Source organism: Dasypus novemcinctus, chromosome 18, assembly GCF_030445035.2.
Source record: "Dasypus novemcinctus isolate mDasNov1 chromosome 18, mDasNov1.1.hap2, whole genome shotgun sequence".
Lineage (NCBI taxonomy): Eukaryota > Metazoa > Chordata > Mammalia > Cingulata > Dasypodidae > Dasypus > Dasypus novemcinctus.
This window is the reverse complement of record NC_080690.1, coordinates 71,517,221-71,543,049: the sequence shown is the minus strand read 5'-3', so window position 1 is coordinate 71,543,049 and position 25,829 is coordinate 71,517,221. Positions and strand designations below refer to the sequence as shown.

General features: G+C 59.9%; 2 protein-coding genes across 5 annotated transcripts in view; both read right to left on the bottom strand.

Moving 5' to 3' along the window:
• POLD1 (DNA polymerase delta 1, catalytic subunit) overlaps positions 1 to 18,198 on the bottom strand; it is a 31,018-nt gene extending 12,820 nt beyond the window's left edge. Inside the window, exons 1-12 of one of the 2 annotated variants that reach the window (XM_058280681.2) lie at positions 18,116 to 18,198; positions 9,260 to 9,462; positions 8,865 to 8,978; positions 3,397 to 3,543; positions 3,186 to 3,311; positions 2,951 to 3,119; positions 2,772 to 2,859; positions 2,568 to 2,697; positions 1,960 to 2,126; positions 1,593 to 1,697; positions 433 to 573; positions 246 to 356 (exon numbers count right to left, since the gene is read on the bottom strand). In XM_058280681.2, coding sequence (XP_058136664.1) covers positions 246 to 356; positions 433 to 573; positions 1,593 to 1,697; positions 1,960 to 2,126; positions 2,568 to 2,697; positions 2,772 to 2,859; positions 2,951 to 3,119; positions 3,186 to 3,311; positions 3,397 to 3,543; positions 8,865 to 8,978; positions 9,260 to 9,461 — 1,500 coding nt within the window. In that variant the 5' untranslated portion in view covers position 9,462; positions 18,116 to 18,198. The remainder of the gene's footprint in view (positions 1 to 245; positions 357 to 432; positions 574 to 1,592; positions 1,698 to 1,959; positions 2,127 to 2,567; positions 2,698 to 2,771; positions 2,860 to 2,950; positions 3,120 to 3,185; positions 3,312 to 3,396; positions 3,544 to 8,864; positions 8,979 to 9,259; positions 9,463 to 18,115) is intronic. The other variant, XM_058280682.2, reaches the window with a different exon arrangement.
• A 1,228-nt stretch (positions 18,199 to 19,426) lies between these two features.
• Positions 19,427 to 24,783, bottom strand: NR1H2 (nuclear receptor subfamily 1 group H member 2). 3 transcript variants are annotated; one of them, XM_012523863.4, is made up of 10 exons: positions 24,639 to 24,783; positions 24,382 to 24,516; positions 23,831 to 23,892; positions 23,614 to 23,745; positions 23,001 to 23,291; positions 22,636 to 22,919; positions 22,317 to 22,496; positions 21,662 to 21,761; positions 20,198 to 20,406; positions 19,427 to 19,956 (listed from the first exon to the last, which is right to left on the bottom strand). In XM_012523863.4, the coding sequence occupies exons 3-10, from the start codon at positions 23,871 to 23,873 to the stop codon at positions 19,810 to 19,812; spliced, it is 1,386 nt and encodes a 461-aa protein (XP_012379317.2). In that variant the 5' UTR covers positions 23,874 to 23,892; positions 24,382 to 24,516; positions 24,639 to 24,783; the 3' UTR covers positions 19,427 to 19,809. The 3 variants fall into 3 exon arrangements, with proteins under 3 accessions (XP_012379317.2, XP_023443565.2, XP_023443566.2); XM_023587797.3 differs by having other exon boundaries at positions 19,666 to 19,986; XM_023587798.3 differs by having other exon boundaries at positions 19,666 to 19,986; positions 23,614 to 23,703; positions 24,639 to 24,767.
• Between the last annotated feature and the right edge of the window lie 1,046 nt (positions 24,784 to 25,829).

Here is a 25,829-nt window from a genome sequence, read left to right as displayed (position 1 = left end):
GTGGGAGGCCGAGGTCAAAGGTCAGAACGCCGGCACGAGATGGCAGCGTGCCCTGGGCAGGGTGGTGGGAGCTGCGCACACAGGTCAGGGTCAAGGCGAGGGGGCAGAACAGGGGCGGCCCTGAGGTCACAGATCAGGACGGCCGAGAGGAGGCGGGGGGAGCCGGAGGCCAGGCTGGGGGACGGGAGTGTGGACAGGCGGGAGGCCAGGGGTGGCGGCGGAGGGGCCCGGGGCTGGGGTGGCACCTGCAGGTCGGTGATGATGCTGTGCTGCACGTCCTCCTTCTGCTCGCCCAGGAAGTGGAAGCTCACGGCGTTGAGCGTGTAGGAGCGCAGCTTGTACTCCCGCAGCAGCACCTGGCAGGTGGGGGGCGTGCAGTGGGCACCTGCGGGTGGCTCCGCCAGCCCCCCAGCCCGGCCCGCCCCGGCGCACCTGCAGCATGTCCATCTGCACGCGGCCCACCATGCTGACCACCTTGCTGTCCCGCCGGCCCGTCTGCTTGGACTGGAACGAGGAGTCCCGGATGGTGGAGCGGAGGCCAGCCACGCGGCCCAGGAAGGGGAAGGACGGCACCTGGGAGGTCAGCCGGGCCGTGGGGGTCTGCACCACAGGGGCCCCGGCAGGGAGCCAAGCCCCGGGCCCTCCACCCAGCCCAGCATGGCCTCAGGGCAAGTCCGGGGACCACAGCGACAGACAGCCCCAGACAGCCCCGACGATGAGGAGGGGCACCTTTCCTGGGGGGCCGCTAAGGGCAGACTGAAGGCCAGGCGAGCCCAGTGGAGGGGGGAGGCGGCGGGCTGGGGGGCAGGCAGGCTGTGGGGGTGAGCGGGAGGGTGCCCGAGGGGCTGGTCCTATGACAGGCAGCAGACTGGAGGCGGAGCTGAGCTTGGAGGGCCTGGGATGTTCGGGCTGGGCCATGCAGGGGCCAGAGTGGGAGCTAGGCCCGGGGCCAGGAGACGCTGTGCCGGGGCAGAGGGCCCGGGCGCCGGGACCCCCGGGAGCGTTGTGAGCAGGAGGGGGGCTGGAGAGGAGGCGGTTGTGGGCTAGGTGGGAGGGGGCGGCCTGGCAGGCCGAGTGGACAGAGGAGGGCAGCATGGAGGGGGCATGGGATGGGAGGGGGGGAGCAGCAGCCAAGCATGGGGGGTGGGGGACGGGAGGGGGGGAGCAGCAGCCAGGCACAAACGTGGGCTGGGGCGTCTTGGTCCTGGAGCTGCTTGTCGTCAGGGAGGTGGCCACCACAGGGGAGCGCAGACAACGGACACGTCCTGTCCCTGCGTGCGCCCACCCAGGGGCGCCAGGCGCCGAGGTGGCACCACTGGCCTCGACTCTCCTTTGTCTGTCTTGGCTGACATTTTAACACAAAGCCTGCAAGGCGGGTCACAGCGCCCCTATGCACCCCAGTGTGCAGTCCAGGGCCCCAAGGCCTCTCCCTACTAACCAGGGCGCCGCCCTTTGGCCGCCACGAGCAGCGCAGGGTGGTAAGAGCTGCTGGCGGGGGCTGCAGGCGCTGAAGGTGCATGGGCAGAGGCAGCCGAGGGGCAGAGGCACGGGGGGGGGGGGGGGGGGCGGGGGGCACCCCTCCCCCCACGCACCTTGAGCGTCTGGGCGCGGGAAATGAGGTACGGGAGGTCGAAGTTCTGGATGTTGTAGCCAGTGATCACGTCGGGATCCATGATGCGGATGAAGGCCGCCCAAGCCTGGGGGGCGCACGGGGGGTCGCCCTGGGTGTCCCCTGCTGTGGACCTCCCCCTCCCAGGCACAGGGATCCCAAACGATGGGCAGGTGCGCCAGCATCCAGGAACCAGGTCGGGGATGGAGGCACTAGGGCCCTGGAAGGGCGTGGCCAGGGCGGCGGCGTGGCCAGGGCGGGGCTGCGTAAGAGGAGGTGGGCCCGAGACCTGGGGGTGGAGCCGAGCGTGGAGGGGGTGGGGCCGAGTATGGAGCGGGAGGGGGAGCCACCTGCAGCAGCTGGTCCTCCCGCTCGTAGCTCTGCACCTTGGCGCCCAGGATGGGCGCGCAGGGCCGCAGGGTGAGCGCCAGGCGCAGGAAGGGCTCCGGCTCACCCCAGCGCAGGCCCAGCGAGCAGATCTGGATGACAGGGTCCCGCTCCGGCTCAGGGAAGATGCCTGCAGGGGAGGGCGAGCGCGGAGGACCTGACCCCTCCCTCACCCCTGGGCCGCGCCCCCACATCGCCCTCCAAGCCGCCCAGGCCTCTGGCCCACCCCCGCCTGCCCACCTCCTCCAGTTTGACCTTCATGCAGACGCCTGCGGGACCGGAGACCCAAACGCGCCCCCACCTTGGCCGCTGGCCTCCAGCGGCAGCCGCTCCTGGCTGCCCGGAAGGCCCTCCCCAGCCCCCCACCCCTCCAGGGGGGGCTGCTCTGCTCCCCTCCAGGCCCTCCCTGCCCGCCCGTCCAGGGCAGCCCCCGTCTGCTGGCCTTTACTCGGGCGCAGGGCCTCCGCGCCTTCTGCTGCCCCTGCCAAGGCCCCGGCCCCCCCCCCCCCCCCCCCCCGGGTCTCAGTGCTGCCCGCAGGCGAGCCTGGGAGGGGCCTCAGGCCACACAGACCTTTGCGGCCGGCGCACTCGATGTCGAAGCTGAGCACGCGCAGGGGCGCGATGCGCTGCCAAGGCCCCTCTGGCGGGTGGCTCACCACGTCCGACCACAGCACGTCGGCCTCCAGCTGGCACAGCGTCGTCTGGGGACCGGGAGGGTCAGCGGCGGCGGGCCCGCTGCCCGCTCCCCCCTCCCCCGGCCCGGGGCGCCCTTCACCTTGCCCTTCTCCTCGGGCCTCAGGTCGTATTTGCCAGCCGGCAGCTCCAGCCAGTTGCAGCCCACGATGTCCGCGTCCACCATGAACCTGGGGGGGCCACGGGTCAGCGGGCGGGGCCGACGGGGGCAGGCTGAGGCCGGCGGGCGCGGGCTGCCGCGGGGGGCGCGGGGACACGCACCGGATCTCGAAGTCCACGTTGGCCTCGTAGGGCGGGAAGCTGGGGGTGCCGAGGCCGGCCAGGCGCAGGCCCTGCTCCAGCAGGCGGCGGGCGGGGGCCAGCAGGCGCGGCAGGGCCAGCGTGACGCGCAGGAAGGCGGCGGGGCCGTGCCCGTGGTACCCGAACATGCCTGCGGACACAGGCGCTGGCACCGGCCCGCACGCGCCCCTCCCGCCGCCCGGGCACGCGCACTCACTCTCGCGCGCGCACAGCTCCACGGCCAGCACCGGCGGCCCCGCGAGCTCCTTCCCGCTGCGCTGGTCCCGGCTGATGGCGGCGCTCAGCTCCCGCTGCAGCTCGGCCAGGTGCTCGGGCCCGAAACCTGGGGGCGGGGGCGATCAGAGACTGGCGGGGAGGGGGGGGGCCCGGGTGGCCAGGGGCGAGGGGCAGCTCCAGGGGCCGCTCACCGGGGGGCGCGGGCGTGTAGAAGTAGGGCGCGAAGCCGTGGATGTGGCAGCAGACTGAGACGCCGTCGTCGGTGACCCCGAAGGCGCGGAGCACAGGTGCGGAGCCGAGGGCCGGAGGGGGCGCCCCGGGCAGGGCCCGCGCTGGGCCTGCAGTCACAGGAGGGCAGGGGCCCTGCGATCAGCTTCCCGGGGCGCCGGGCCCTGCGGCGGGACTCCCACCCCACGTGGTCTCCCAGCACCACCCTCGCCCCCTCCCGTTCATTTCTAGCCACATAGACAGAGCCTTTTGTTGTTGTTGCCATTTGTAAAAGTCTTCTTTTAAATAGTACCAAGCTGTTAAGGTTCCCTCTCACTAGGTTTGCAATATTCGGGTCCCCCCTGACATGCCCTGAAGACAAGCCCCGCCCCCTTAAGCCTACCTGTCTGACAGCACTGCACTTCCCCAAAGGCTGATCAGAGAACCCCGTGAAAATGGGAGTAAAGGGAGATAGAGACCTTCACTCCTGCAGATCAAAGCACCACCCACTCCTCCAGCATGCCAAGAAAACCCAGCTCCCTAACGCCCTACCCTCTAGCTACAGGAGGGAAAATCTTCGCCTCTAGGGCTTCCTACTGGCCCCTGCACCTTACTCAGACCCCTGACCCCTCCCACCGACTATCGTTTCCCCACCTAGAAATGCACTGTATAAATTCAAACCCCCGCTTTCCAGGGGCAGGCTGAAGTCTATTCTTCAGACCCCCTCCATTGAGAGAGCTTCGCAATAAACCTTCTGCCTGCAATCATCAGTCTCCGTGTCAGTGAGTGCCCCTTTTCTCTAACACTGTGTGTGTGTGTGTGCGTTGCTGAGCTCACGGGGGGACATTTGAGCACCGCCCCCCACCAGCACCACACCAAGCCCTCCCCTCTCCCCGTGCTGCCCCGAGCCCCCCGTGCACCCTGGCACCATTGCTCTCCGTCATTGGCTCTGGCTTTTCTAGGCTGTCCCCTAGACCTAACCTAACCTTCGCGCAGCACGTGCTGCCTGCAGCAGCGTCAGCTCCTGTCCAGGGCTGCGTGGCACTTCCTGGCGGGGCTCCCCGCTGGGGGACATGTGGGCTGTTCCCCATTCTGGCGAGTCTCAGTAGAGCTGCTATAAATGTGCGTGTGCGGGTTTGTTTGAATCTAAGTCTTTCTTTCTCCAGGGTAACTGTCTAGGGGTGGCGCTGCTGGCGCGGATGGTGAAAGGGGGTTTAACTCCACCTAAGGAAAGGCCGGGCTGTTTTCTGGAGTGGCTGCACTGTTTTGAATCCCCTCCAGAGGTGAGTGAGCGTTCCGGTGGCCTCGTAGCCTTGCCAGCACTTGGTATTGTCAGCATGTCAATGTGTGTGTGTTGTACCTCATTGTGGGTTTTCTCTTAGCTTTGTATTTTGAAATATGTCCAAACCTGCATGAGTCACAAAAATAATATGAGTCCTATTAGAACTCCAACATACCCCTATCCTATCCCCCCATCCCCAGATACCAAGAGCCCCTGACTTTAGCTTTTGGCCACATTTGCCATCTCATTCTATCTATGTACCTATCCATTTTCTGAACACTTGCGTGTAGGTTGTGTCTGTCAGGCTTCTTCCGCACTTAACACTGCCGTGTACATTCCCTAACAAGGATACTGACATATGTAACCACCGTAAGTGCAGTTATCAAGCTCAAGCAATTTAACATTGACGTAAACTGACAGTTTAAAATTCCAGTTTTTTCATATGTCCCAATAATGTCCTTTAGAGCCGTTTCTCCTCCTTTGCTAGATCCCATCCAGGATCATGCATTGTGTTTAATTACCAGGGTCTCATTAGTTGCTCTTTCTTCTTTTTAACTGTGGGAACACACGTACAACATAAAGTTTCCCCTCTCAACCGCCCCCGAGCATCCTGCTCGAGTGGATTAACCCCATTCACTGCAGGGTCCTCGCCACCTCCATCACTACAACTTCCCTATCTCCCCAAACAGAACTCTTACACCCATGATGCATGAACTCCCCACTGCCCATCTCCATTCCCAGAAACCTATGCTCTGATTTCTGTCTTTATGAGCTTGTATATACTCTAATATTTTCTCTGCAGTTACCACGGGGTTCAAATTTAACACCCTAAATCTATAACAGTCCCATTTGCTTCAACTTCATTCCAACTGTATACACAAACTCTGTTCCTATACCCCTCTGTCCCCCCGCCTTTATGGAATTCTGGTCACAAATTACATGTTCAACATTACGAGTCTAAAACCACTGATGGTGGTTACATTTTATACATTTTACATTTTATATATTTGCCTTGTAGATCCTGTAGGAAGTAGAAAGTGGAGTTACCAGAACTCCTTTGGTGTTTATATTTATCCATGTCGTTACCTTCACTGGAGGTCTTTATTTCTTCCTACCACGTTGATCTATTGCCTATTGTCCTTCCTTCCAATCTGCAGCCTTCCCTTTAGCCCCTCTTGTAGGGCAGGTCTATCAGTGACAAACTCCTTCAGCTTTTATCTGGGAGTGTTTCCATCTCTCCCTCGTTTTTGAAAGACAGATTTGTTGAATATAGAATTCTCGGGTGGCAATCTTTTGCTTTAACCACTTTAAAGATGTCATCCCACTGCCTCTGCCTTCTTTCCTTCACAGTTTCCATAAGAAATTGACACTTCATCTTTTTTAAGATTTATTTATTCGCAACCCCCCTCGTTGTTTGCACTTGCTGTATCCATTCACTGTGTGCTTGTCTTCTCTTTAGGAGGCATCAGGAACTGAACCTGGGACCTCCCAAGTGGGAGACTGGTGCTCAGTCACTTGAGCCACCTCCGCTCCCTGCTTTGCTGTGTCTCTTACTGTGTTTCCTCTGTGTCTCCTTGTTGTTTCATCTTGTCGTGTCAGCTTGCTGTGCCAGCTCGCTGTCTTGCTCATCTTCTCCAGGAGGCACCGGGAACCGAACCTGGGATGCCCCATGTGGTAGGCAGGAGCACAATCACTTGAGCCACAGTTTGTTCCCCAGCACTTCATCCTGTTGAGGATCCCTTGCGTATGACATCAGCTTCTCTCCTGCAGCTTTCAGAATTCTCTGATCTTTGGCATTTGACTGTCTGATTATAATATGCTACAGCACATAGGTCTGTGTGGTTTTATCCTGTTTGGAGTTTGTTGAGTGTCTCGGATGAATATATTTATCTCTTTTGTAAGACTTGGGAAGTTCTCGGCCATCATCTTCCTGAATGTCTCTCTGCCCCTTTCTCTCTTCCTTCTCCTTCTGGGACCCCCACAATGCATACCTTGGCACGCACGGTGTCCCACAGGCTCCTCAGGCGTTGTTCGCTTTTCTTCATCTTCTTTCTGCTCCTCAGATGGAACGATTTCAATTAAATTTCACTTATTCTTCCCTCTGCCAGCTCCAATCTGCTCCGCACCCCTCTAGGGAATTTTGAATTTCTGCTACTGTGGTCTGCAGCTGTTTGGTTCCTTTCCACAATTTCCACCTTTTTATTGCTATTACCCTTGCAGTCACCTGTCCTCTTCCCAGTTCCCGCCGGGTCTTTGTCCACGTGCTCCTTTAGCTTGTTGAGCCTGTTTAGGGTCATTCTTTACAAGTCTTTGTCTGCTAAGTCCCAGGTCTCATTCTCCTCGCTGATGGTTTCTTCTGCTTAAATTTCTCCTTTGCCTTGGCCATTGCTTCCTGTTTCCTTGCATGCTTTATATTCTCTTGTTGAAACCTGGACGTTTTGATATTTTAACATGTTAACAGGGAATTTACACTCTCCAGCATTTGTCCCTTAAGCTTGCAACCAGCTATTGTTAAGACTGATCTTTCCTTGAATGCCAGGATCTAATTAAAAAAAAAAAAAGGAAACAAAGAAAGCACCTTTCCCAATCTTGGTTGGTTGACCTGTGCACACACTCCTCCATACGGTGAGTTCAGAGAATAGCTCCAGGCCAAAGTGCAGGTAGGGGCTGCCCTGGCCTTTTCTGCATATGCCTCTCGTCTTTGGCATGCCTGTGGCCTTGGGAATTTGCCTGTCTTCCCCCGAGAGAAAACAGTTTCCTCGCTGTCAGGGGCACTGCACGGTGTGTCCTACAGCCAGCAATCCCTGGCCCCAGGCAGCTACCTGGCTGCTCTCCCGCAGCGTTCAGTAGGACCCTTGGTGCAGCACCGCCTATGTCCAGGGCAAGTTCTAAGAAAGTGAGTCCCTCAAGCCACCACCAGACAGACCGGGACAGACCGACATGCCCTGTGCATGCGTGAGGATTACTCTGCTCCCTCTAGAGCCGGGACCAGGGACCGGCCCAGGGCGGTGGCCTGGCTCTGTGCTGAACCCGCCAGGGGTGGAGGAGGGGCCGGCCGAGTGCCATGAGACCCCACTGCCTTTAAGAAGCCTTTTTCTTGATTTGGCGCTCACCCTGTTACTGCAGTTCTTTAACTGTTTTCTGGAGCCCTGAAGCATCTCCCTCTGCCGTCTTGATGGGGCTGGGCCTCACCGTGGCTCTAATGATACTGAACAGCTCTTCATGTGCTTATCTGCCAGCCCTAGAGCCTCTTTGATGAAGTCTTTTGTCCATTTTTAAGTTGGGTTGCTTGTTTTCTCACTGTTGAGTTTTGAGTGTTCTTTACATTTCACAATACAAGCCCTTCGTCAGGTAAGTAGTTTGCAAATATTTTGTCCAAGTCCACGGTTTGTCTTTTCATTCTCATACAGAGGGAGTCTTTGAACACACAAGTTGGAGTGGGTCTCTCCGTGGCTCTTACATGCCAAGGACTTCCAGGCTTGCTTCAACGAGAACCTGAGGTCTTTGCCCTGGCCAGCGAGCTCTCCGGGACCTTCCCACCGTCATCCTCACCCCTCGCCCTGGCTCCCCGTTCCTGCCACACTTGTCTCCTCCTGGCTGCTCCTTAAACCCACCAGCCCTACCCTCTCCTCAGGACCCTCTGCCCTGCCTCCCTCCTTCCCCGGACACCCCCTCGGCTCGTCACCTCCTCAGAAAGGCTCCCCGAGCCCCGCGAAGCCAGCACAACACACTGCTGGGCGTCACTCCACACCCTCACCCTACCCTACGCTTTCTCTCCTGTCTCTCCTTCCAGAAAGTGAGCTTTGAGAGAAGGGACCTGTGTGGCTGGACTAAGGCCTGGCTCGGTATAGATGCCCAGTAGTTCCTGACTGACTAGAAGGAGGGTGGGTGACAGGAGCATGGCTGTCTGGACGGGTGGGTAGGTGGGCGAGCGGGTGGCTCAAGCCCACCTCCCTCACCTCTACACGGTGCCAGAGCTTCCACCTGCAGGCCTCAGGGGGAAGATGCCCCTGCCCCCCAGGACATCCTCGACTGCTCTCCCCCAAGTCCTTGACTGTCCCCATGGGCATCCCCATCCTGTCCCCTCTCTTTTCACGACCCCTGATCACAGGGCTGAGACCACCGGTGTCCGTGACGCCCCTGCCCAAGGAGCCCTCCCCCCAAACTCACCCACATAGTGGTCGATCTCCAGCTGCTGGAAGATGAGGGGCTCCTCCTGGGGGTCCAGGGGGGGCGGGGCAGGCCGAAGCCAGCGGGGATCGATGTCTGCCGGGGAGAAGTGGCCTGGTGGGGGTGAGAAGTGGGGTCACACGGAGTCGCGCTCCTCCCTTAGAAACCCCGGCCTGCAGAAGGGCAGTCAGGTGAAAGTGGTCTGCACAGGCAGCGACTCGCAAGAGCGCGTCAGGACACAGACTGGGGTTCAAAATGGAGGCTGTGGGCGGCAGAGGTCACCAACGGGCACGGGACCAGGGTGGGGACACAGGGGACAGGTTACAGCTCAGCTATGCAGCTGGGTGTCAGTTCAGAGATGAAACGGGGGCTCAGGGACCTGCGCCAAGCCTCACCGTCTGCAGCCCCCTCCACGGCCGACCGCAGCTCCTCCTCCTCCTGCTCTTGCAATCTGTGCTCCGCCTCCATCTCCTCCATCAGCGCCAGCTCCTCCTCGAACTGGGACGGCCGAGGTGCCTCGTCCTCGTCCCACAGGCCCCCACGGGCCCGTTTCGGGGGCACCCCAGGCTCCGAGCCTGGTCGCCGCTTGCCATCCATCCTGCAGGGAGGTGGGAGCTGGTAAGGGTTCCGACCAGAGACCTCCCTTCCCGACTCCTCCAGGGCCTCCCGGGCACCTGCTGTGACCAGGAGCCTTTTAATTTATTTTTTTATTTCTCTCCCATCCCCCCCCACCCGTTGTCTGCTCTGTGTCCATTTGCTGTGTGTTCTTCTGTGTCTGCTTGCATTCTTGTCAGGTGGCACAGGTGGCACTGGGAATCTGTCTCTTTTTTGTTGCATCATCTTGCTGTGTCAGCTCTCCGTGTGTGCAGCGCCACTCCTGGGCAGGCTGCGCTTTTTTCACAGGGGACACCCTGAGTGGCACAGCACTCAATGCGCGCATCAGCTCTGCACATGGGCCAGCTCCACACGGGCCAGGAGGTGCTAGGTTTGAACCCTGGACCTCGTACGTGGTAGGCGGACGCCCTATCAGTTGAGCCATGTCTGCTACCAGGAGCCTTTTAGGTCCCTGGAGTGACTGACAGTGACTCAGGTCCCCCGCCACAGGCTCCGGGTGCCTGGCACATTCCAGATGCTCCTAATGGCTCCCTAATACAATGACCTCCCACCCCCACCTCACCCTAACCCCTTCTCATACGCTGGAGCCCCACATCCTCTTCCCGTTTCCCCACCCCCTGTAGATTCCCTCTTCACCTATCCCACCCTCCCCATCACAGACGCAGTCCTTAGCCCATCCGTTTACTCCCCACACACCGCCGTCCTCCGAGCCCTCGCCTGTCACCCCGTCCGCCCAGGCTTCAAGCAGCGGCTGGAAGTGCCTCCTCCAGGCTGGCCACCGTGATGGGTGCTGGGGAGGGGCCTTCCAGAAACACGAATCTCATCAGGTCCCTCCCCAGGCTGAAACCCTTTGGAGGCTGCCCATTGCACTTAAAAGCATTTTATTTCAAAATAATTTCAAACGTGGGGGTGGGGGTATATGGGATCCTCTCAGTTTTTAATGTAACATTGTATATGATCTATGTATCTTTTTAAAATTTAGAAATCTACTAAAAAATAACAATTTCAAACTGGTAGAGCTCCTGTATGCCCTTCACCCAGACTCCCCAACCTGTTGACAAACTACCACATTTACTTCCCCAGTCTTTCTTCCTCCCCACGCACATCACACCCTGCCACATCACTATTTTTCTGAACCATTTTGGGGAGTTGCAGACCTCACGCGCCTTCACCCCTACACCCCTGAGCATCTCTCTCGAGAACCAAGGCGTTCTCTTCACACCAGTGCGCATAGCACGAGGGCCAAATCGGGGGCACTTAGCACGGACTCGAGAGCATTAGATAGCAGTGTCTGCTCTCCAATTTCCCCAGTTGTCCCCAGAATGGTCTTTATAGAACCCCCCACCCACCCAGGATCCAAGGGGGATGTAGTAAAAAAAAAAGAGGGGGTGGCTGGCATCATTTATCTATGTTTATATGTTTTCTCATTTGCGATCTATGAAAATTTCCCTTTTGGGTATACTTTAACAAGACATAGTGATATGAAAGTATATATTCTCTAATAAGTTAAAGATTTAGGTTATTGAGGTTGGCAAGTGTCTTAAGGTTTGATTGGAGACTATTCTTAGGAAATACACACTAAGCACTTGGGGGTAAGTGGCCGTGATGTGTGCAAGGCGTTCAGCTGCTGAGATGTTTTTTAAGAGTGTGTGTGGGGAAACGGACTTGGCCCAGTGGTTAGGGCGTCCGTCTACCACATGGGAGGTCCGCGGTTCAAACCCCGGGCCTCCTTGACCCGTGGGGAACTGGCCATGCGCAGTGCTGATGCGCGCAAGGAGTGCCCTGCCACGCAGGGGTGTCCCCCGCGTAGGTGAGCCCCACGCGCAAGGCATGCACCTGTAAGGAGAGCCGCCCAGCACGAAAGAAAGTGCAGCCTGCCCAGGAATGGCGCCACCCACACTTCCTGTGCCGCTGACGACAACAGAAGCGGACAAAGAAACAAGACGCAGCAAACAGACACAGAGAACAGACAACCGGGGTAGGGGGGGATTAAGTAAATAAAATAAATCTTAAAAAAAAAAAAAAGTGTGTGTGTGCGCACCACACATACACACTCACGTACAGGGAGGGAGATGGGGAGTGGGCACGTGTGCGTGCCAGTCACAGAGTGACGCAGGGACAAACGTTAAAGCCAGCGAGGCTGGGTAAAGGCTCACAGTTGTTCTCTGTACACCTTACTCCTTGACCCTTCCTGAGAGTTTGAAACTATTTTAGCCTATGACCTGCAGCATCCAGGTGGGGCAGAGGGCCGCAGGGGAACTGGAGCCTGCCCCGACCGCCCAGGAGCACAGGTTGGCTGTTAGGTATGGGACACCCTCAGGTCCCATCAGCACCCCCTTGTCCGGTCTCCCCTCTGTCCTTTCAGCAACAGAAGCCCCTGCCATGGAGCAGCCACAGGCTGCCCGGCCGGGGAGGCGGCTGCTGGCCGCGAGCCCCTGGGAGCAGCCCTGGGGTGGAGGTGAGGTGGGCGACTTCCGGGACACACGCTTCCCCACTCCCCAGACCCCTCTGGACAGCTGGAGCCTGGACGTGGTGGTGGTGACCCCCCACCCTCACCCCAGGGCAGACCACCCTGCACTCCTGCCTACCTTTGGGCCGTTTCGTGGGGAAATAAGCGGGTGTCTTGCCTGAGCCACTGTCGTTTTGGGTGTCCTGGTTACAGCATTTGAGCCTACACCTTAACCACCGCAGCATGACAAATTCTAGCCGGAGAGGTGTCACCACACCTCAACAGTGAAGCGACGCCAGCCACCCGCATGGCGCGGATGCTGCCCGGGGCCCGGGGCCACATGCCGAGCACGAGCAGCCAGCGCAGAGACCCAGCGTGGGACATCCCTGGCACCGAGTCCTGGAGGCACGAGGGCCCGCGGTGGCGCGCCTCTGATTCGAGCCGCTTCTGGGGTGGGAGAGCGGCAGGGAGGGGCAGGAGGGGATTTTCTGGGGCGGTGGAAATGTAACCAGAGAGCCGTGCAAGCGCCTGAGGCTGTATGTAAATTGGGCCTCAATTAAAAAATAAAAGTGTGCAGGCCACAATTCCACATGGAGGAATTTATGCTACAGGTCACCCATGAAATTTCATTTATGAGGTTATTTCCGGCAGCTTTGTTTGAAATCACAAAAGACTGGAAACCACCTAAATGTCCTCCCTTGGGTGCTGTTTAAATCGGTTGGGTCTGCTCAATGGAATACTACGCAGCTGTCTATAGGAATGAGGAAGCTCCTGAGGTCCCGACAGGGAGGGCACGCAGAGGCGACGACTGGGAGGCAGATAAAGCAAGGTGCAGGGGATGGTGTGTTTAGAATGCTATCTTTGGTATTAAGTTTTTTTAAAAAGATGAAAAATCACTGGTCTGGACTCTTCAGTGATGGCAGTGTCATGAAAGGGGGGAAAAAAAGGCCAGGAAATCTTTCAGGCTACAAGGAGACAAAGGAGATGTGGTAAGTGAATGGAGCATGGGGCCCAGGTGGCACCTGGGTTACAAAACAAGCCGTGCTGGGCAGGCGCCTCCTGGGGCAGCGGGGACTGGACAGGCCGCCAGCATAGCTCTGTCCCACGAGCACGACCCCGGGGCTGAGGGGGAAGCTGAGGTGGCCAGCGCTCGGCCTTGAGCCTGAGACACACTTGCTGGAGGCTTCTGAGGCGGCAGGTCACAATGTCTGTCACCAACTATCAAAGTGTCCAGCCAAAAAAAGGAAGAGAAGACCCCCCACGTGTGACCGCAGTGGTGTGTTTAGATGGAGCCAAGGAGGCAGCAGGCGCGCGTGCGGTAGCTGCAGCAGAGGACATGGGCGTGCACGGGGCAATCGTGCAACTTTTCTGCATGTGGGGCATTTTTTTCCAAAATAAAAATCTGGAGAAAACTAAATAAAATTAAAGTGAAAGTGTTTGTGCAAGGTGGGCAGGACATGTATAAATACATTTATATTTCTTGTAGGATATAAAAGAAACCGGAGAGGCCCGAGTTCTGAAGCGGCAGGGGTGGGGGGGACTTTTGGGGTAACGGTCTTACTGAGCCGTACCCCGCACACCGCACAACTCCCCCATTTGGAGTGCATTTCAATGGTTTTAGTACGGTCAGAGTTACGCAACCGTCACCACAATCAATTCTAGAAGGTTTTCTTCTCCCAAAAGGTCACCCCGTACTCCTCAGCCATGACCCCGTTCCTCCCACCTGCCACCCCCTGGTGTCCACCACTTCCCGGCTCCCTGGACGCGCCTCGCCTGGCCCTTTCACGGAAGCGGAACCGCGCGTCGAGCTCTTCTCGGCGGCCGCTTCCCCTCGGCTTCAGCCACGCCAGCGGGCTCCAGCGCCTCTTCCCTCCTGCGGCTGAGCGCGCTTCGTTGTGGGGAGAGGCCACGTTCTGTTTGGACGGGCACTGGGGCTGCCCGCGCCTTTTGGCTCTTGTGACTGGCGCGGTTATGAACGTTTGCGTGCTAGTCTCTGTGCAGGAGGAAGTGTTTTAACTGACTCTTTTTGCACTCACTTCCCAGAAGGAGAAAGGTGTGACAGGAGCCAGGCAGACCGGGGCCGGTGCGCGCTGGGGGCTGCGGCATAGGACCCGGGGGTTGCGGGACCTGGCCCGGCAGGAGGGAGGCGGGAAGGGGCTGTCCGGGCAAGGGAACGCTCCTGGGCCAGCTGGCGCCCTGGGGAGCTGGGGCTGGGAGGTGCCGCCCCGGGCCGAGGCAAGGCTCGGTGCTTAACCCCTATCCCAGGGCCGCCCCTGGCACACAGGCGAGGCAGGGCAGCCCCGAGAGAGGCGTCGCGCCCCTCCTGTCGCCCTGGCGCAGAGGAAGAGCCTGGAGAGCGCTTTGCCCTTCCCGGCCACGCTCCTCCAACAGCAAACACTGAACAGCGACTGGGACAGCGAGACAACTCCGAGCTCTCAGGACAGCTCAGGCGCTGGTTCTGGCATGTTCTCTGGGCCGCTCACTCCCTTGGCGACCTCGCCTGAGGGTGTCAGTCACATTTCTAGGCTGAGGGGTCAGCCTTGCTCTCACCTGAGCCTTCGGTCTCCGCCTGGACCCCTACCCGAGGTCCGGGCTGGTGGGCCCCACCGCCCACTCGACACCCCACCCTGGCCCTCTCTTAGGGTGCCTCCACCTAAGCCAAGCCAAAGCCCAGCTCCCCAAACCTCCACCCCCCCACACCTCCCCTACCTCGGTAAACGGCAGCTCCCACGGAGTTGCCCCAGCTTCTCTCTCCCCCCCGACCACACGCTTGACCCACCCTGTCAGTCCCCCCTTCGAAACATCCTGCGCGCCCCCCCCCCACGCCCCGCCCTGCTGCGGCCCCACGGTGCTGGCCTGATTTATCTGGGGCTGGTTGTCTAGCTCCCCCTGCTGGAAGACGAGCTCTGCGCAGGCAGGGCTTCTGTACCCTGAGAGCGCACAGCTCAGCCTCGCACTGGGAGGGCGTGACGGAGGAAAGACGATGGATAAATAAAATGTGGTCTTGGTGGCAGCGTACTTGGCCCAGTGGTTAGGGCGTCCGTCTACCACGTGGGAGGTCCGCGGTTCAAACCCCGGGCCTCCTTGACCCCTGGAGCAGCGCTGATGCGCGCAAGGAGTGCCCTGCCACGCAGGGGTGGCCCCACGTGGGGCGCGTAAGGAGTGCGCCCGTAAGGAGAGCCGCCCAGCACGAAAGAAAGTGCAGCCTGCCCAGGAATGGCGCCGCACACATGGAGATCTGATACAACAAGATGACTCAACAAAAAGAGACACAGATTCCCGGTGCGCTGACAACAACAGAAGTGGACAAAGAAGACACAGCAAATAGACACAGAAAACAGACAACTGGGGTGGGGGGGGAGGGGAGAGAAATAAATTAATTAATTAAAAAAAAAAAAGCGGTCTCTCTCCATGCCACGGAATGCTCCGTGCAGCTGTGAAAAGGAACGTGTTGAGACATGCCACAGCACGGGTGAACCTTGGAAACATTTTCCTCCCAGAAAGAAGCCAGACACAAAAGACCACATGATGTAAAGTTCCATTCATAAGAACGTTCAGAACACGGAAATCTAGAGACAGGAAGGAGATGAGTGGTTGCTCAGGCCTGAAGGAGATGCACGGGTGGGGGGATGACAGCTAAAGGGCACTGAGTTTCTTTCTGAGTTGATGAAGATGTCCTAAGATTGACCTGTGCAGCCTGTGGTGTTGACTGCACATTGGTGAATATACTAAAAACCACTGGATTGTACACTATAAGAGGGTGAACTGTACAGCAAGGGAATTACATGTCACTAAGGCTGTGAATTAAACAAACCCCTTTGAGGTAGGTACAACAGTTGAAATTGAGGCCCAGAGAGGTAAAGTAGCGTGCCCAAGGTCACATAGCCAGCACAGGGAAACCACACCAGGGTTTGAGCCAGGTAGGCTGGCTCCAGAGCCCACTGGGAATCACCACTGCAGGCTGCCACCCTCTCCACACGAGGCATGTGCCAGGGAGATACAGGGTGAGTAAGACAGTCAAGAAACACCGGCTGGGGAAGCGGATTTGGCCCAACGGATAGGGTGACCATCTACCACATGGGAGGTCCAGGGTTCAAACCCAGGGCCTCCTGACCCGTGTGGAGCTGGTCCATGCGCAGTGCTGATGTGTGCAAGGAATGCCATGCCACGCAGGGATGACCCTGCATAGGGGAGCCCCATGTGCAAGGAATGCGCCCCGTAAGGAGAGCTGCCCAGTGCGAAAAAACTGCAGCCTGCCCAGGAATGGCACCGCGCACACGTGGAGAGTTGACATAGCAAGAGGAGAGCTGACACAGCAAGATGGTGCAACAAAATGAGACATGGATTCCGGGTGCCGCTGACAAGAATACAAGCAGACACAGAAGACCACACAGCAAATGGACACAGAGAGTAGACAACTGGGGGGGGGGGCGGGTAGGGGAGAGAAATAAATAAAAAATAAATCTTTAAAAAAAAAAAGAAACACCAGCTGGACACACATTGTCTGCTTGTTTGTTGCTGTATCCCGGCTCACATATATCTACTGAATGAAGGATTATTAAACCATTCACAATTAAATAAATTCACTCTTGTCCCCCCTCCCCTCAAAAAAGATAACCACTTCTACACACTTTCCTTTTCATGCTTTGGCCTTGTACCTCTCCTTAGCCTCTCTGTCCCTGCCCTTATCACTGGCCTGAGGCTGTCTGGGCCCGTGTCTCCCTCCCCAGTCAGACCAGGACAGGGTCTGACCCCTCTCTGGGTCCCCAGCATCACCCAGCACAGGGTCCCATTCCCCTTCTCTCAGCCATGGAGAGACCCTGGAGATGCAGCCAGAGCCTGACTCCTCCAGGCTGACCAGGTGTCTCCAGGCTCCCACTACGGCTTGTACTCTGTCACTGACATGTACAGCCCAGGGTGGGGCTGTTTTAGACTGAGAAAGCCTCGAAAGCTCAAGCTGGGGTCTCACTCAAATGGGGCCTGAGCAGGGACGGAGTCTCTCTGTAGGCCAGGGGAGAGGCCTGGCTTCCAGATGGACGTACAGGAAGAGCAGGGGACAGACAGGCGGCCGCAGGTTCCTGGGACAGACAGTGCGGGCTTAGAGACTGAGGCTCTGGCATTCCTCCTGTGCTCCCCTCTAAACCCTGCCTCCAGAGTGGTACCCCCAAACTTGCGTCTCCCTCAGCCTTCCCCGTCATACCTGCTGCTGAAGCCACAAACCCAAGAGTCATCTTGGGCTCCTCTTTTCCTCACCCCCACGTCCAGTCATCAGCCAGTCCTACCAGCCCCACCCCAAAAGACACCCCGAACCTGACGGATTCTCCCCATCTCCACTCCGGGGCAAGCCACCCACAATCCCCTCTGGCCTCCTAACTGGTCTCCCTCTGTCCACTCTTACTCCTGCCACAATCTAATGTCCATGGAGCAGCCAGTGAGCTTTTCAAAACAGAAAGCAGACCACGTTACTCCAAAGTTCAAAACCCTCCCGTGGCTCCCCGTGGAACCAAGAAGAAAAGCCAAACTCCTCACCAACGTTCACAAGGGCATACCTGCTCTGGCTCTCAATGGCGTCTCCGCCCTCACCTCTACTTCTCCCCTGTTCGCAAACATGCTAAGCTCCTTCCTACCTGAGGTGCCGTGCACCTGCTCCCCTGCCTAGAACACTCTTCCCCTAGACCGACCTTTCCACGGCTGACGCTCCTCTCAAATGTCGCTTCCCCAGAAAGGCGACACCTGACCACTCCACCTGATCGCATTCCCCTGTTCTATTTCCCTTCAGGTAACGTAGCTCAGCCCAAAAGCATTGCCTTATTATTCCCACCACTACGCGCCCAGCATCCGCCTTCGCCTTCTCAGTCTAGCGCACGCTGCCGCCCCGAGCAGACGCTCAGTAAATACTCAGTGAATACAGGATGACACCATCCCTGCCCCCACGCGCGCCGGTCAGTCCCCCAACTCCTCCCCAAGGCCTGGCGCCAGCGACCCCGCGCACGACCCCCACCAGGTCCCGGGGCACGCGCCCCGGAGACCACGGGTGCCAGTCCCTATTCCGCGCGCGCCCCCGGACTAGGGGGCGCCCTCCCGCCGCTGGCTCCCCGCGACCCCGCGCCACCCTCTCTCACGGCTACGTGCCCTGCCCCTCAGGCCCCCTCCCCTGCCAGGCCTAGTTCCCCCACTTTCCTTTTACCTGTACTCTTCGCTTCAAACAGCGTTTCCCGCCACAGTCTACACCGCCCCGCCGCGACCCTTGACCCCGCCGCGCGCAAGCGTAGAAGGGAGCCACGCCCCTTCCACCCCAGCTCGAGTGAAGCCACGCCCCTCCCTTCAGTTCGGTCCCTTGGGCCACGCCCCGTTCTTCCAACTAGGGAACAGGCCACGCCCCTCGGCCCGCCCTGCTCCCGCGTTCTGGTTAAACGCTGCTCCCTTCCGCCCCGGCGGCTCGAGGCCACGCCCCCCACGTGGACGGTACTAGGCCACGCCCCCGGTCGGGTAGGTTGCGCGCGCAGCCGCCTTGGCCCGCGCTTGCTGCTCGCCGCCGCCTCCCTGCCTCTGACTCTGCTCGCGTTTGTCCCGCTACTCGCCGTTCCGGCCGCGGCCGCGTCGGGAGTGGGAGTTCGCGCCGCCCGCCCTGCAGAGCCTGGCAGACTCGAGCTCGGCCCCGGCTAGGCCCTTCTTTCTCATGACTCGGTTTCCTCATCTGTAAACTAGACAGCGCAGACGTGGGGCGCCCAGCACACTGCCTGACCCAGGGCGATGGCGTGTGACCACTCTCGTCCGCAGCCCCTCTGCAAGCCACGCCCCCTTCGCCCTCAGCCCACAGGTCCACGCAACTCAACCTGGGTGTCCCCGCAGGGCCTGGCCCAGGGGAAGGAGGAATTGTGAGCAGCAGTGGCTTGTCCTTGCCCTGGACCCGCTAGGGTCTCTCACTTTACATACTTGGCACGTGCTGTCCCCTCACCTTGGGCCCTCACCCGCCCAATCTGGTGTTTGCCCCCAGCTGGGACAGCACCACCCTTATGCCTCCCCGAGGCTTCCACACTGTCACCGGCTGTCTCCGCCCCCCACTCCCAGCACTGACTGGTGGCGACCTCCGAGGGACTTCATGTTGTCCAGTTTCCAGCACCTAGAGCTGTTTGGCCACGGTAAACAATACATAACCTGCTCGATGAAAAACGCCTGCGACCTCAGAACCCAGCAGTGCTTGGCCCACGGGAGGCCTCAGCAAATGCATGGCTGGACAACAGCCTGTCCCCTAAACTCCTGTGTCCTCCCAGAGTGAGATTCACCTGGTACAGGACAGTGACTCCAAGGCCATCAGGCACCTTTCCTGGGCTGCCACGACGGTCTCAGTGCACAGGGCCCTCTGGGCAGCCTGGCTCTAGAGTCGCCCCTGATCCCCCCATGCTACCTGGGGCCACCTTGCGAGGCAGGGCCTGGCCGTGCTGGGGAAGGACCCCGCCGGCATCCCCTCTCCACTGAGCACACTCCAACTCAGGGCAAGTTTGTATTCATATTTTATTTTTGTTTTTGTCTTTTTAAGTTTTTATTAAATAAAAGGAGCAGAGACAGAGGGGCCTACAGTCTCTCAGGCTTGGGGGAGAGCCCAGACTCCCCTCCCTCTGTTCAAGGTGCACTGCTGGCGCTTGAGGTGTGAGCTGGGTGGGGAGGGCCTCTGGGAGAGGTCGGAGGCTGGGGCCGTGACCCGCCCACCCACCCCTCCCAGGAAGACATGGTGGGCAGGCAGGGAGGGCCCCCAAGCCTGCCTGGGCACCAGCTGGGCCCATGCCGAGGGCTGAGTGCGGGCGGGCCTGTGTGCCACGTCAGAGTGGGGCCCCGATCGGTGTCCGCCTCGGGAAGAGGAAGGGGCGGCAGCCAGGCCCCTCACTCGTGGACGTCCCAGATCTCAGAGAGCAGAGGTGGCAGCTTCTTGTCCTGGAGCCGCAGGGCAAAGACCTGCTCCGAGTGCACGGAGCTCAGCGTGCGCAGGCTCACGAGCTTCATCAGCATGCGGGGGAAGCGCAGCTGGTCCTGCGGGTGGACATGGGAGGGGGCGCTGCCCTGCGAAGCCAGGGCCAGTCCCCCGGCAGCCAGTGGGCCTGCCTCATCAGAGCAGGGACAGCAGCCTGAGATCAAGTGCCGCTCTGGGGCGGCCAGAGCCTGGGATCCTACGGGGACGCAGGCCCCCAGCCCCGGGATGGCTCCACGTGGGCCTGGCCTCCTTGCCCCCCACTGGGCCTCAGGGCGGCCTGGGGTCCTGGCAGGGCCCTACCTGTGGCCTCTTGATGCGCGTGTAGGAGAGCAGCGCCTCCACGTAGGGCTGCTGCAGCGCCTCCACGCGGCTCGGCTCCTGCACGTTGGGCCGGTCAGCTGAGAAGATGTTGATGGCGATGAGGAGGGCGTACTCGGCGTCGTCCAGGCCCAGCCGCCGCATGGCCCGCGAGAACTCGAAGATGGGGTTGATGAACTCCACCTGCAGGCCTGCGGGTGCAGGGGGCTTGAAACTGGACGGCGCACCCCGTCTCTGACACCGCCCACATCAAGGCAGGAGAAGAACAACAGGGATCACCACTCTCCCAGCACGTTCATTCCCCTTTGCTGTGGGTTGAATTGCATCTCCTGCAAAGACATGCCCTTCCTGCAAATGAGACCTTGTTTGGCGGTAGAGTCTTTGGAGATGTGATTAGCTGAGATGAGACCAAACTGGGGCAGGGTAGGCCCTACCCAAAGTAGCCTGGCTAGAGAGCGGACGGGGGAAGGTGGCCACCTGACAACACAGAGTGAAGCCCAGGAACAGCAAGCGGTCTAGCAAGCCGCCAGGAGCTAGGGCAGAGTGGGGGCGGGTCCCCGACAGATTTGGGCCTTCTGGCTGCCGTAGAACAGACCAGGCCCGGGTGGAGGCAGGGAGCGCCAAGAGGGGCTGCGAGGTTCTAGAGAGATGGCTGAGGGAAGGTGGGGAGGCGGCAGGGAGGTGGGGCCGAGCAGCTGGATTCCTGCCCTCCTCTCCAGCCCCATCTCCCTGCACCCCAGCTGCCTTGGCCTCCCTACAGTTGCTCAAACTTGTCCGGTTCTTCCGCCACCTCAGGGCCTTTGCACATGCTCATCCCCTGCCACAAACCCTTTTGGAAACCCTCAGGACTCCCCTCACGGCGTTCATGGGACTGTCTTGGAGGTGGGAGGGTAAAGGAAAAATGGAGACGGGGCTAGGAGCAGATGTTTGGGAACACAGAGGCGTTCCCCAGGAGAGATACCAGAGAGGGTGGGCTCACTGAAAAGCCCAGAGCGGGCAAGGCCTTCGTGCATGCCAGCACACCCCGCCCCGCCCCCTTCCTCAGTGATGCCTCTCACCCCCTCAGGCCTCAACTCAAGCGCACCTCCTCCAGGAAGCATGCCTGCCCACGTCACACAGCCCTGGGAAATGTCCTTAGAGGGCAAAGACCAGGGCTGCCCCCTCTGCTGGGTAGTCGTGTACTTCACAACAGACTGAGACCCCGCCTGCCCTCCCTGGGTAAGATCAGGGTGCAGCAGGGGTGGGGGGATACCTGATTCCCACCAAGACACCCCAGGTGAGAAGAGACCCTGTCTCACATGCCGCTGTGTCCACCATGCACACAGCTGGCGCTCAGTGGAGCTCTGAGTTCGCTGAGGCCTCACAGCCAGGGCGGTTCATTCGCCCGCCTTAGGAGCTACAGAGGGGGCTCGGAAGTGGCTGTGGTGGCCCGCACCGCCGGCCCACCTGCGCGATGGAAGTCATCCTTGCTGTAGGTGAAGTCCTTCAGGAAGGTGATGCACTCGGTCTCGTGGTTGTAGCGTCGCGCTGTCTCCAGCAGCATGATCTGAGGGTGGTAAGGAGACAGGGTGGCCCAGCCTGCGGGGACCCCGTGCCTGCCCCTCCCAGCCCCTGGCCCCACTTGCCCAGCACCTGGCACACACTCCATGCTTGTCCCTCCTGCAGGTGTCATGTCCCTTGCACCCACCACCCTGAATTCGCTTTCCCCAAACTGTGACGAGGCAGACAGGGCTTTGTGTGTGCTCGCCGCTCTATCCCCAGCACCGAGAACGCAGCCTGGTAGACAGCAAGCGCTCAGCATTTACTTGTTGCCGCTGCTATGGTTCTGACACCAACCCTTCTGGAACGCCTCCTCGGCACACTCTCTAAGTGCGCCCCCCAGCCCCAACCTTCAACTTCCCTCCCTCTCCGCAGCCCCTTCTCTCTCCTCAGTGCCACCAAGCCTCTGATTCTCATTTCGGTATTTGACGTCAAAGTCCGCTGAGAGGCAAGCAGGGGGGGCTCCTGTGCACCACGTTTCCCAGCACCTGCCCTGGGGCTGATCTAGGGGCTCCGCAGAGGCAGAGGGGAGCCCCACGCAGGCCGGGCACCTGGCCGCTACCTCGATGGTGGACGCCTTCAGCAGGGCGATCTGGTCCTCACGGCCCAGCTGCATGAAGCCGGGCACCTGCTTGGCGAAGTCCACGATCTCCTGCACTGAGATGATGGCCAGCTCTGTGAAGTGGGCGAAGCGCTGCTGGCGGGCATCGCGCGACTGGGGGTCTGCGCCCAGGGGCCAGGGCTGTGGGGAGACACAGGGGACAGGGTCGCTCCTGGGACTCCTCCCCTGAGCTCAAGGCACCTTGAGGCAGAGCCTTCCTCCCCAGGGCCCGGGTGGCCTCGCCCCCACTAGCTCCTCGAGGCTGCGGAAGGTGCAGTACCGTGACTTTGGGCTGATCCGAGAAGGAGCGCTTGTTGCACTGCAACTGGGCTGCCACCAGCTGCTGGATCATCAGTTCCTGCGCTGCTGTCAGCTGGACCTCCTCGCCTTCCCTGGAACCCTGGCTGCCCCCCTCCGACCCTCCAGGAGAGGCCCCGGGTCCAGGCACTGAGCTGCTGCTGCCCCCCGGCCCCACAGGTGACTGCTGCTGCTGCTGCTGCTGCTGCTGCTGCTGCTGCTGCTTCCGAATCTTCTTCTTCCAGATCTGTTCTTCAGAAAGGACGCCTGTGGGGGGACGCAGCCCTCAGCGGAGGCCCCAGGCCGCGTGGGGTCCAGGCTGGCTCTGCCCCTCACCCCAGCACTCACACTGCTCCCTCATCCCCACTTCCTGGCATTTGCGCAGCCGGCACTGCTGGCACTTGCGCCGCATGAAGGCGTCCATCTGGCAGGTGCCGCCGCCCCGGCAGGTGTAGCGCCCGGCCCCACCGCGGACCACACTGCGCCGGAAGAAGCCCTTGCAGCCTTCGCAACTGAGCACGTTGTAGTGGAAGCCGGAGGCCTTGTCCCCACACACGCGGCACAGCTCGTGGCCCAGCATCTTCGGAGCCGGGCCCTTCTTCCGCTTGCGCTCTGGCTCCTCCACTGGGTCTGGGACGACTGAGGGGGTTGGACAGAGACCGTGAGTGGGAGCCGCAGAGAGAGGCCGCACCCGGGGAAACAGGCCCCCAAGGGAGCCTGAGGCAAAGAACCCAGGGACACTCAAGAAGAGCCGCGCACACCCAGGAAGCTGGGACTCAGAGAGAAAGAGACCTGAAGGAGCCCCAGACAATGAGTCAAGGTAAGAGACATCAAGGAGTAAAAGGTAAAAGACTTACAGGAAAGAGGGGCCTCCCAGCAATCCCTTCCCGTTTCTGAGCTTTCTCCCTATATCCCTCCTGGACTCCCCCCCAAACTTCCTGACTCCTGGGCCCTGTCTCACCCACACTGCAGGCTGAGCCGGCCCCATCGGTGCCTGGGACATCAGGGTCCGGACCCCCGGGCCACGGCTCTGGACCCTCCTCCTTTATGGCTGGGGAAGAAGAAGGGGCACCAGGCTGAGGAGGGGCATTTCCTGGGAGAGGGAGGAAACAGAAGGAGGGACTGAGCACCTCTTGGCCATGTGTGAAGGGAGCTGGGAAGGGAAGGCGATCACTCACCAGGCAGGGGATTGTCCAGGGAACTGGTGCTGGGGGTGGACATGGTGGGGTCACGGAGCAGCCTACAGAGCAGAGGGGGTTAAGAGCCTTGCGGGGCCACGGGCGGTCGGGTGGTGCCAGTTTCAGGTTCAGATGGGGGACCCCGCCCCTTCTTCCAACTCCACATAAACTTCACCCCAGGCCCGACCCCTGCCAGCCTACAACCCTCCCCTCTTCATCTAACAAGCCACGCCCCTTCCCCTGCCCCAGGCCCGCCTCCAGCCCCCCTCCCAGGCCCGCCCACCTGCTCTCCCAGCTCCCACCCCTTTCTCCCATCAATCACTTTCTCTTTTCCCTTTCATCCCACCTACTCCCCTCAGGCCCCGCCTACCCCCCCAATCTCATTCCGGCCCCGCCTCTTCCCGTCATGCTCCACCCCATCTCCGCCCATCACGCGCCTCCCCGTCACCAGGCGGCCAGCCCACCCGAGCCGTAACCCTCCTCTCAAGCCCCGCCCCAGACCCCGCCCACCGCGCCCGGCCCCACCTCCTCGCCAGGCTCCGCCCCCTCACCTCGCTCCAGGTCCCGCCCCTCTCCGAGCTCCAGTGGGGGGCGGGGCTCATGGCTGCGCGCGGGGGTCTCGTGGGCGGCCTCTGGCGGGGGTCCCCTGCTCTCGTTGCCCTGGAAACAGCCGGGGGCGGCGCGAGCTGCCGAGAGGAGGGAGTGGAAGGAGAGGGCTGAGCGGGGCCGCGCGGGGCCGCGCGGGGCCGCGCGGGGCAGCGCCGGCCCGGGGCTCCTCCCGCGCCCCTCGGCTGTCGGGTGCACTTGCCTCCTTCTCTTCTTCTGCTTTTCTTCCTCCTCTGCACCCCCTGCACGCTGCCACAGCTTAGGTCCCCTCAAAAGTAACTTCGCCACTTCTTCCGGCAACCCCGCCGTGCGTCACTTCTGGAAAAGGGCGGAGAGGGAAAGGTGACGGACTTCCGGTCCGCCTGGGACGGGCCGAGTCGGAAGTCGGGTACCCGGGTAACGTTTACCTCGCCGGGTGGCTCCCGGGGCGTCGGACAGAAGGGTTCCGGGCCCAGTAGGGTAGGGCAGGAGGCAGGTAAAACCAGACCCCAATCATCCCGCAGGGCGCTGCGTGGCTTTTCCACACCCCAGCGTCTCTCCGTCCCTGCGGCTAAAGATTTACTCCTTATTAATCTCCTTTGCTGAAGCTGCTTTTTGCACATGGGTGATTAAAGCATTTCTGTTACAAGTTTTCAGATTTTGGAGGTGTGCGGCTAGTTGGTTTTAAATAAATTAAACTACAACTCTGGACCCCAAAAAAATCTTAAATAAAAAAATCAGAAGATTCTAACAGGTAGAAAAAGAGAGAGCCTTTCTCTCCCAAGATAATTAGGTCTTGATTGAGTAGGTATGCACGTATTTTTAAAAATAAGCATAGAAATATGTGACCTATGCTCTTTTGTAACTTGTTTTGTCCACTCAGTAGTATAACACAAAGATCCTTCTGTGTTTAGCAAGTGCCCCTCCCTATCCTGGACTTGAAGGCTGTGGAATATTTTACCCAAGGATGTGGCCAGTCAATGGAAGTGGCTAACATGGGCGTTGGGGGTGGTAGGTATCTTTGAGGTAACTCACCCAACCTTCCTGTGCCTGGGTTTTCTCATCTGTAAATTGGAAACGAGGAAAGTATGGACTTCTTTGCATTGTCATTTTCTTCTTTAAAGATTTATTTATTCCCCCACCCAGAGGTACTCAATGTCTTGTACCGCCTCAGCTCCCTGGTCTGCTGTGTCTCTTATTGTTGCTCCTCTGTGTTGCATAACCGTGCTGCACCGGCTCTCCACTCATGCCGCACGCGCCAACTCTGCTGCATGGGCCAGCACTCCTGCGCAGGCCACTGCGCTGCTTGGGCCAGCTCGCCTTCACCAGGAGGCCCGGGGAACTGAACCCTGGACCTCCCATATGGTAGACAGGAGCCCAATCATACTTGAGCCACATCCATGTCCCTGTCACT